Here is an 11,580-nt window from a genome sequence, read left to right as displayed (position 1 = left end):
ATGAGGCTGATATTTTGGTGAAAGATTATTAATTTTGGCTATTCTAATAGAACAGCAAAAATTTCATTGATCTTGTGCAAAGACATCTCCAGTATAGTCTGTTTCAACTGACTGTTCCTCCCAGATATAATACACATACTGGTATGTGATATGTTTATTTCTTGTATATTTACACACAATACAACATTAACGCCATCACTACCCAACAACTGACCTTGTCAAAGTACACTATGCATTGCCAAATGAATGTCAATGCTTTCAAGTATATATTGAGGCATTAGTTTATATCAAACAATGAATTCAACCAAAATTTTCACCTAACAGCTCATTAAGGAAATAAGGAATTAATCAGGGAAGTTATTAGGCTTGCTCAGTTCTCCCTTACTCCATTCAAGACTGTGTATACAGGCAGAATTACTATCTGTAGCATTCTCATCAGATGAGGAATTATTAAATAATAAAGCCATAGGCACTTTGTACAAGCAATAATTTTTAAGTTTTATTTTGTCTATTATTAGATGTATATGTAACAAGACAAAAATACATACCTTTGTACAAAATATGTCTGCAATATCATATTAATGAGGAGATATCATGTATAAAATCTGTGATTACTGGGTATACATGTATATGCAAGTGAAGATTAGACATAATACACGACATTCCTCATTACTAATATCTCTGTTCCAGCAGCCAAAACATGCCAAGCATTTTATGATAATTTTTGTCACAGACCTGAATACACAACCTTATCTAGTCAAAAGGTAAGATCCCGCCAAGTTTTGTAAGCCTGTATATGACTTATCTCACTTGCACAATATGCACATTATATAGATATCACCAAGACAACAAGGCATGGGTGTGACCATGGCAATTTATGCTAAACAGTACATAGATAAGTAGGCTAACTCAGTCAGTTATTAGTAGTGGTATTTTTTTTTTCATTCACTTCATAAGATTACAGTATGTCCAAAAACCTGAGATTCAGTATTAGAAATGAGAGTAAAAGTTTACCAAAAACATGCAATTTACAAAATATTTACAAACATCAGAATAATGTTATTTATTTATTTATTTATTTGATTGGTGTTTTACGCCATACTCAAGAATACTTCACTTATACGACGGCGGCCAGCATCATGGTGGGAGGAAACCGGGCACAGCCCGGGGGAACCCATGTCCATCCGCAGGTTGCTGGCAGACCTTCCCATGCACAGCCGGAGAGGAAGCCAGCATGAGCTGGACTTGAACTCACAGCGACCGCATTGGTGTGAGACTCCTGGGTCATTACGCTGCACTAGCACGCTAACCAACTGAGCCACGGAGGCCCCAGAATAATTTTATGTAACATGTAGTTGGTTATTATACACAAAATGCATGGAAAATAAATGTGTAAACAAATGAAAGCTTTACACAACTTAGAACAAATATTCTATAATAAATCCGAAAATGATTAGGTTATATTTCTCAAAGAGCATACATAATGTATAAAAAGCTCTCATCCTTGCATGGACTGGAAAACTATTTTGTGGAGTCATTTTTTTTTCTTTCTACTTCTCTAAATGCACAAAACAAATATGCTCAAACCACAATATCACAAAAGAAAAAAACTATATGAATGTTAATTTATACAGCTGATACACTGGCAAATTAAATCTAAGTTTTCTGAACACTCACAGATGAATGATTTATTTATATGTATATTTGATTGGTGTTTAATGCTCTAAAAATAAATTTGTAAAACAGCTGTCAGGTTTATGGGTGGAGGAAACTAGAGCACCTGGCAAAAACCATCAGCTTTTTCCAGGAGAAACCCAATGAGCCCCTTAACCTAGGCCATGATCCAGTAATGAATGACAATCAATTATCAACAACACAGATTAAGTGAGTGCTTGGTGCTTAAGGTTGTACTTAACAATTTTTCAGTCATATGAAGACGACGGGGTCCTTAGAGTGCGTGTCATGTGCCTCCCTGTTGCAAAACTGTCCCTGTCCACTGCTCTTTTATCTATTGCTGCTTCACTGAAACAACTTAACAAAGGTAAGGAAGCCACCCCACAAGAGGCATTCTACTGATACGGGTCAATCAGTTGTTGCACTATCCCCTTAATGCTGAATGCCAAGCAAAGAAGCTTCAACTTCCTCATTTAAGATTTTAGGTGTGACCTGATCCAGGACTGACCCTGGATCTACTGCACCCCAAAGCCGACACTCTACCAGCTTAGCTATCAGGGCCGGTCAACAACACAGATATCTGTTTAATACTGTAAATCTTTAACCTTTTCAACCAATAAAGCATCTTATTAAGTGGAATTTATGCATACAATTATTATGAAAATGGCACCAAAAATGATTTCTTTTTGTCACTAAAGATGCAAGCTTCACAAACCTGTGCAGATTATTTCTCTACACCCTGTAGTTCTCTCAGAATATTTCAAAATATCTGTAGTAGTGGTGGTTGAAAAGGTGGAAGGTAAAAGGTGAATTAGGGTAAAAGATAATTTTCACAATAAACAAAAACAACAAGGTGGCTGAATATTTTTATACAGTAAGCTGTGAAATACCAACATGGAGTTAAAGCCAGAGAGAAGCATCTAATGGCTTACTATCAAAGTAGGCAAAGCACCATCAAAACTAAGCAAACTTCACCACCCTTATCAGTAAATGCCACTGAACATTTAGCATCAATGCATACATTCTACAATTCATGATGACATGTCACATGCAAACAGTTACATTTGCATCAGGTATAACCACAAAACCAAATGTCAAGGCTTCCATGTGTACAGGATTTCCAGCAGGCCACGTCTGAGGCTCTAACCTGGGTAGTTCACTGTCACTGAGCATCTCCAGTACCTGTCCATTCAGTCTCACGTTTCTGAAATACCAGATAAACATCATGGAAACAGTTTTACAACAGTTTACATAAGAAAAGGGACTGGAGCTGTAATTCTCCCCCACTTGAAAAGCTCAATATAAGAATTTACAAACAAATGGCATATGTCAGCAATATAAACTGAGGCTGTTAACACCTTGAAATAAAAAAAAATATAAAAAATTAAAAACAAATTGAAGAAGAAAAAAAAAACAGAAATAAAATAATCTGTACACTTTTATTTACAGAAAAGATCCATCTCCACAACTTCCACATACTCAGCTGATTCAACAGTATAACTACTTAATTGATTTCATGTCTAAAATTATAATCTGTTAAAAAAACGTCAATAATGCCTTGTAAATGTTGTGATAAATGTTTAAACCCTCTTTCGGCAGGCATTTATGCCATGAAACTAGGCCCCACATCTGGGAGAATAGCTCTTCATTTGGCAATTGTACCTGGAATGTAAACCTGAAGGTCCATCTGGTGTGAGGAGATACAGATGGAGATCAGTCTCACTGAACTGGGGAAGTTTCACTTCCACATCTACAGCCCACAAGTTCAGGATGTACAGAGTTACTGCCCCTGCATGGTACTTGGACCTGGAAAACGTAACAGTTATGTTAAATTTCTTAACTGGCTGTCAAAAACCCAACATGAGTGAAACACAAGTACATGTATATTTAGTGTTATAATTCTCCTGTTTTTAACTCATGTTTAATTATGTCTTGAGTGTGTTTCATTAAATCATTTGCCTGCATAATACTGATAAAATATTCAGTTGCCAATGCAGCATTAAACCTCAATCATTCCTTTAATCATTTATGTATTTCTTTTACTGCCACTAGTTGAAAATTTAGTTATTATTTGATGGCTTGGTGTGACATGTCAATGTGACAGAGGCAGTAATCTTAAGCACTGTCATTCACGATGCTGTCCAGCTTGGGGAAAAACGTAGACTATTAACACCATACAGTGTTAGTTTTAGAAAAGGCATACAAGGAAATGGAGGCCACTTTGTTTAAAGATAGGCAGGAGCACAAATCCTGTACTTGAACAATTTTTTGGTCAGCTAGGCTGTAAAATGACTGTTTGCTCTCAAACCAAACTCATCTGATCATTGTTAACATTATGAATGTATTTTTTTTCATAGTGAAATAAAGATTTCAGGTTTACACTGTTGATTACATAACGTTTACCTGTTCTTGTGCACAGCCTTTGTTGTTTTAACAATAGTGCAGTGTTTGGATGAAAACATCTTACCTGTCCCCTGTGCGTGTACAATGACCATACACTCGGAGGTGATTATCCAATGAGCTTCTAGTCACTTCAAGGACTCGTGTACCCACAAGTCTCTTGTACAGTAATGTCAACCAATAGTCCTACAAATAAAGCCTTATATTTAATGGCTGTGCATGGACTTATTTATCTATTTATTTTACTGGTGTTTGCGACGTACAGCGGCCTGCATTATGCTGGGAGGAAACCGGGCAGTACGCTAGGGAAACCCACTACCATCCACAAGATGCCGGCAGACCTTCAGAGAAGAAGCCAGCATAATATGAACTTGAACTCACAGTGACCACTTTGGTGAGGTCAATGCACTGCGCTGTTAAACGAAGAATATATCAGAAGCTTACAAACATGCAATACGGTTGATTAAGAATTACAGTAATGGATGTCATGCATATTTATTGGTGGAGGAAACTATTTTGTAACTGAAATAGATTACTGTCCTTCAGCAAGCACCTGGCAAACCCAACCTTCAGCGAGAGAGCTAGCCAACATCATAGAAAAGACTACTTACTGGGAACAGTGTAAAGTCCACAAGGTCTATCATTCCATAGTTCCCCCAGTTGCACAAGAGATCAGACTACTTACTGGGAATGGTGTATAGTCCAGATGGTCTATCATTGCATAGTTCCCCCACTTGTACTGGAGGTCAGACTACTTACTGGGAAAGGCGTATAGTCCAGATGGTCTATCATTGCATAGTTCCCCCACTTGTACTGGAGGTCAGACTACTTACTGGGAAAGGCGTATAGTCCAGGCGGTCTATCATTGCATAGTTCCCCCAGTCGTACTGGAGGTCAGACTACTTACTGGGAAAGGTGTATAGTCCTGACGGTCTATCATTGCATAGTTCCCCTCGTTGTACTGGAGGTCAGACTACTTACCGGGAAAGGTGTATAGTCCAGACGGTCTATCATTGCATAGTTCCCCCAGTTGTACTGGAGGTCAGACTACTTACCGGGAAAGGTGTATAGTCCAGACGGTCTATCATTGCATAGTTCCCCCAGTTGTACTGGAGGTCAGACTACTTACCGGGAAAGGTGTATAGTCCAGACAGTCTATCATTGCATAGTTGCCCTTGTAGAAAGACTGTCTGATCACCACATCTACCCCACTGACTGCTGACAATCCCAATCTGTCCAGCCACCTGCAAGAAAAAAAAACGGACCATTGACTGATTTATTTCATATGTGTTTTACTTCAGACACAAGAATGTTTCTTATACAACAACAGCCACAATTATCCTGATAGGAAACTGGGCAGAGCCAGGAGGAAACACACGGTCATTCAATGGATACTGTGCAGGCATTCTGGAGAGGAAACCAGCTGCAGAACAGAACATATGAAGATGTACCATTAAAAAGTAACCAACTAATATCAAAAAAAGAGAGGAGGAATTCAAATGCAAAATAACACACTAATAATTATCAGCATTTGACATTAACGTTATGCCATTTCCAAGACAGACAAAATATAAGCAAAAGAGTATATGTTATTTTCAGTTCTTTACTAGTTTTGATACATGTACTCATCATCCAAATCAAAACTATCAGTTAAGAAACTTTTCTTGAAGTTACTTTCCTACTTGTTTGTATCTTATTAGAAGCCTATGCATGTACTGTTATGATATTTCATAAATCAGTTTTTCATAACCTTTTACATAAATCATGCCATGAGCTGTAACTTTCCCAAAAATCCCTGTCACAAAATTACCATGAATTTTTCACTATATATTTTTTCCATTGTACTCTACATGTACAATTTCAAGAAGTAAACCTAATGAAAATCACAAAAAAGGTTGACACTCATTGGGTACAATTTCCTTACCAACTCTACATCATGACGAGGGCATTTCACTTCATGTTGATTCTCATCATATCAAATAATACTATAAATCTTTAACCTTTACAACCACTTAAGTGTGTTTTTTTATAGTGGAAATTATGCATGCAATTATTATGAAAATAACTAATATGATTTATTTGTGTCATCAAAGATATAGAGTTTAAATTATTTCTCCGCACTCCATGGTTCCGTTAGAATGCTTCAAAATATTGTTTACAGAGGTGGTTGAAAAGGTTGAAGAATAAGGGTACATTGGACATCAGTACAATCAGATATACAGGTTGATCAGTATATGGCTCTTGCTTACATGAAGCCTGCTATATATCTGTTGGAGAGAAGGGGAGCCCCTCCTCCTGATGATGAGCCTGCCTCCCCAAGCCAGAGACGTTTACCACCAGGTGAAGTCGAGTTAATGATTGATTGAGCCAGAGTTATCTGCCCCTGTAGACTGTCCAATATTGCAGGATTTCTGAAGTCACTAGCTGTGGCTGTCTGGCTCCTCACATAGTAACTGAAAAAGAAAAAATAAACACTCAATGGAGATATTTCTCTTACAGTATTTCACAATAAAATAAGGATATCAGGCATTGGATCATTGATACCAAACCAAGAAATCCTGTATCTGTATTCATTATGCACTTATGCTGTATTCGCTCACACATGAAGTTACCAGAATGATCCTTTCATTTATAGCTGTCAATCAGTTCCAGGAACGTGTTAATATTTTAGTTTACAACAACAACAATAATAATAATTGTAAGAACGTCAAAACAGAAGTCATTAGCAAATTGCACACATTCAAACAGAACTGACTCACTGATGAAATGTTACAACATCCACGTAAGGGCTGCCTGTCTTCAGGAATCTGTAGAGACACACAAATGCATTACTATTAAATTCAAATACAGCATAAATATGAAAGTTGTGGGATGGGTTTTATAGGCCATATTGATATCTTGGTATATCGCCAATGACAGGTCTAGTCTTAAAACAGGTATTTTACCTCATTCAAATAGTCTTTTTATTGGTGATACTATAGGTGATATACGTTGTCAATATGGTTCACGTTACCATTCAAACATTCAACTACATTTTCAACACAAAAAGAAAAAAAAGAAAATGACTGAATAGAATTAAAGTATTCAGATGCAATTTTCAATGGTCTTCATCCTGGTGCTAACTTCATGCATACATAATCTTTTTCTGTAAGGTAGTCTTCTTGTAACTTCACAATGCCGGCCATGTTTAACTGTGATGCAAACTAACCTCAATAACCCCCAACAGATAAAAGACCTATTAACTGTCTCTAACCGTCTTAGGTAATCCTTACTGCTGGTAGTCAGTTCATCCTCATCGCTTGTTTTTATTGGCCGTGTCACGTCTGGACCAATCAGAAGGCTTGACTTAAAAGTTGAAAATGTTTGCATCAAATTTCTAAGCACATGGAAGTCTTTTGCTGATTGGCTTGGATCCACAGTCTTTTGAAAGACATGTTTAAATGAATTGGGTTCTGAAAATAAGACCATAAAATTAAAAAAAAAAAAAAAGAAGACAAATAAGACTATTATTAATTATTAATCAAGACTTCAAGTCTTACAAGGTAAAAACTCAGCATCACATACAGCACTGTGAACACAATATTTTAAGCAAAAACTTTTGGCCTAAAAAACATTAATGGCATCTAAGATTTCCTACCATTTCCCAACTCCAAATGCATTTGATATCCTTTCTGGTCAGAGTATTTCATCAGTGCCTCAGCATTAGACGGATCCCATGAGGAGCCATTTCGTAACAACAGGTTCAGTCCAAACACAAGGTGCCAACCAACATCAGACACAAATTTGTTGATTTTGTCCCAGTCTGCAACTAAACCACATCCCAAAAGTATGACATCACATTCACAATTTTATTAGGGTGACCTTAGATGCTATGTTTCACAAACATTACAAATTTTCAAAACTGCAGAAAATTCCACAGCATACTAACAGACTTTAGTTATTGGTGCTACACTTGCATGAACTAATGAAGGCCTCAAATTCATACATGAATTAATGTCCAATATAAATACATGTAGGGCAGCATTGATATACATATTCATTCTTTGAATAAACCAGACAGTACTTGAACATGGAAATGTCTTAATATACTGGGCCCAGCTGTTCGAAAGTGTATTAGCTAATACCAGTATGAAGTCATATTTCAGCCAAATTCAGCAGCCAATGCAGATGTCCAAAGTCAAAGTTTAAGAGCAGTAGATTTAGTTCATATTTAATATACCCTTACATAATTATTTTTGGGCTATGTACAAACCTGAATGCTTGGCTTAAACTTAAATTTAGTACTTAGTCTTAAAACAGTTTTGAACAACTGGGCTCTGATGTCTAAATATGAAATTCACACACCTGTCATTACAAAAACATGCTGAGGCTTTCTGAATGGGGAATCTTTGTCAAGTAGCTTGTCATCAAATACCAGTAAATCCTCAGCTGTTCCTCCAACCCTCACATAACATGGACCTAAAGACTGTGACAATGTCAGCAACTTTACTGAACTGAAAGCAACAGAAACCAATACATGTATGAATGAATGACTATGGCTTTAGGCCACATCGGCAATTTTTCAGCCATATCATGGCGATCAATACATGTAGTACGATGACAAAAAATTTATCTTACTTTACGTGAAATCTTTCGCAAGCTCAAAAACTGTCAGATTTCTGAGAACATGCAGTGTTAAAGGCACTATCTATAGTAGGTTTCTGTATTAACAGTGACAAAAGCTTTCAATATGAATTGTATTGGTATCACTTATCCTATGTACCATGATATAAATTGTAGGGAGGGATCATGGTGTTGCTGTTAATATGTTTGTCTTTCAATATAGGAGTTTAAACTTTCTGATTGTTAAAGGAGAAGAAAACTTAAAAACATGACACTATAGGCTGAAAACAGCACATTTTTTTTGATATCTGGTGGTGCCTGTTGCATTATTTTGCAATTTTTCCTTGCCATACACGGAAAGCCTGAAAAAGGCAAAGCTGGCATAAATCTCTGGGTCCATTGCATCCTACATCTTTAACACCTTGTAATTTATGCTGGGGGTGTGTTGCCTCTCAGCCAATGAGAGTCGTTAAAACTGCCGGTTTGTTTGTGTAAACTCGTAACCTATGTCCAACATTCCGGTTTCCCGATCGTCAAATGGAAAACGACCTATACTGTCAACTACCTTCTGGGAAGAGGAGTTCTTCCGGAAATGTACGAACTGCACTTTGGTGGTTTCCAATGGCAATTCTCCTCCTAACACAGAAGACTTCAGGACTAGTTCTTAGGCAAAATGGAGTTGCCCACAGCGGATTTTGACGCTGACTTAATTTATAATATATCAACTTGAGGTACATATTAGAATTTTCTTTTTTTGGCATGCACCTGCGAGGAAATGCATACTCTTTTCAATGGTATTTGATTGATATTTAAATTTTCTTCTCCTTTAAAGGTTTCTTCTCCTTTAAAGGTAAAAAAAAAATTGTATCGTGTGACCTGTCAAAAAAGTTAGGCAACTATGTTTGAATACATTTACCATACCCTTAGATGGACATCTGAAAAAGTTTCACAAAAAGTAGTTTAGAGTAGATGAACGATGGAGAAGATTTAAGAGCAGAACATTTGATAAAACTTAAGAAGTTCCAATTGAGAGGTGTCATTTGTGCCCCTGAAACCGAGTGAGACAAGTTGATCGGTAAATTGATGTCATGAATTGGCTGTAAGTTCCCTAACACTTTTCCCAATTCACATGATACAGTTGGATTGTTTTTAAATTTAACGACATAAGAGTTAGAGGTCAAAACTTCCCATTGCTTAGACACACAAGCTGTCTAATCTTCAAATATGATACTTTCAGAGCCCTACAGTACATAAAACTTTAGAAATGTGCAAAAATCAGCATTTCTTCCGTTCATCTCAAAGTTCATTATTTATCTCCTCCTTCTCCTTACAAAGAGCCTCAATACAAGAAACTATGAATAAATAGTAAGATATTTTGAAAACAAAACACCTTGGACATACATAGGCTAGGCTAACTAATTTGTTCTTGCAATGTACATGTGCAATGAATTATTTGCCTGGCATAGGGAGTTATAACAGCTGTAGCTTTGTGTCTGAGCCTTGTTGTGAAATTTTTTTTTTTTTTTGATTGGTGTTTTACGCCGTACTCAAGAATATTTCACTTATACGACGGCGGCCAGCATTATATGGTGGGTGGAAACCGGGCACAGCCCGGGGGAAACCCACGACCATCCGCAGGTTGCTGGAAGACCTTCCCACTTACGGCCGCAGAGAAAGCCAGCATGAGCTGGACTTGAACTCACAGCGACCGCATTGGTGAGAGGCTCCTGGGTCATTACGCTGTGCTAGCGCGCTAACCGACTGAGCCACGGAGGCCCCTGTTTGTTGTGAAATTGAATATATGTGGAGAAAAAGAAGTGAAATGTAACAAGAACTTATTCATGTACCAGTGTCAGGCTGGCTTCCTCTCCGTCTGTATGTGGGAAGGCCTGTCAGCAACCTGCCGTCGTATAAGTGAAATATTCTTGCGTACGGCATAAAACTACAATCAAATAAATAAACAAATAAATAAATGTACTGGTACTAGTTTTTTTTAGACTAGCCTGGTAACAGATTCGGACTTTTATGAATTTCTAAATACAATAATTATTATTTCAATAAACAGTGGTGTAGACTGTACCTCGTGTCAAAGTTCTTAAATTTCTCTTGAACGAGGGATGCGTCGATGCCGACGCTGGCGTATCGGTCGTCGATGACGTGGAGGACTCTTTTCTTGTTTACGGTAGCAGATACCGACAGTGTTCCGGCATCTATCACAAAACAGTTCTGTAAGGTCGTCAGAATAATAACGAAAAATAAAAGAACGGCTAAACATAGGGTCACCCGTAGGCAACATGAAGCATGAACAGCATTATCACACCGCCAGGACAGCATCATTTTGCAATGCTGTTGTTGTTGTCTGACGGCATCAGTTGAGATTCAGGCACATCATATACTTTTCATGAAAACGCTGGACGTGCGCTTGAGTGAGTTATAACTTTTCGCTGTATTTTCAAAAAGGCATTTAAATATATGACTAATTCACAAACTATCCCAAGATGATTTAAACTGCGGTCAAGATCGTCTTTTGCCGTCCAACGCTTTCGGTTTGGCAACTCACATGGCTGTCACGTGACGGCAAAGCGGACGTCACCTGTCGGCTGTTGGATGTCGGAAGCGGCAAACATTGATAGAACATGAGATGCAGATTTCAGTGTATATTAAATTCCAGACTGAACTGAATCTTCGCAGCATCTTCAGATGTCACACTAAAAACAGAGTACCATGTGAAGCCCAATTCACTGCAACAACAACGTGAACAATATTAAATTTGATCATTGTGACGGGATCAGAATGTCTCAGTTTTGGAAGGATGATGTGGAATGCAACCAACGGCCCATTGCGTTGGTTCTGAGCTTTGGGTTTCTTGCGATGGCCATCCTGTCTTATCGGGATTGCTCTGCA

At 37.7% G+C, this 11,580-nt stretch overlaps 1 protein-coding gene across 2 annotated transcripts; it reads right to left on the bottom strand.

Annotated features, from left to right (window-relative positions):
• Window positions 1-512: 512 nt before the first annotated feature.
• On the bottom strand, window positions 513-11,228 carry LOC135467727 (heparanase-like). Of its 2 annotated transcripts, none has more exons than XM_064745550.1 (10): window positions 10,757-11,228; window positions 8,419-8,567; window positions 7,712-7,882; window positions 7,328-7,526; window positions 6,834-6,881; window positions 6,324-6,527; window positions 5,204-5,318; window positions 4,142-4,260; window positions 3,337-3,480; window positions 513-2,878 (listed from the first exon to the last, which is right to left on the bottom strand). In XM_064745550.1, the coding sequence occupies exons 1-10, from the start codon at window positions 11,011-11,013 to the stop codon at window positions 2,719-2,721; spliced, it is 1,566 nt and encodes a 521-aa protein (XP_064601620.1). In that variant the 5' UTR covers window positions 11,014-11,228; the 3' UTR covers window positions 513-2,718. The 2 variants fall into 2 exon arrangements, with proteins under 2 accessions (XP_064601620.1, XP_064601621.1); XM_064745551.1 differs by having other exon boundaries at window positions 7,712-7,876.
• Window positions 11,229-11,580: the final 352 nt, after the last annotated feature.

Source organism: Liolophura sinensis, chromosome 6 (genome assembly GCF_032854445.1).
Source record: "Liolophura sinensis isolate JHLJ2023 chromosome 6, CUHK_Ljap_v2, whole genome shotgun sequence".
Taxonomy (NCBI): domain Eukaryota; kingdom Metazoa; phylum Mollusca; class Polyplacophora; order Chitonida; family Chitonidae; genus Liolophura; species Liolophura sinensis.
This window is presented reverse-complemented; position numbering and strand designations above follow the sequence as displayed.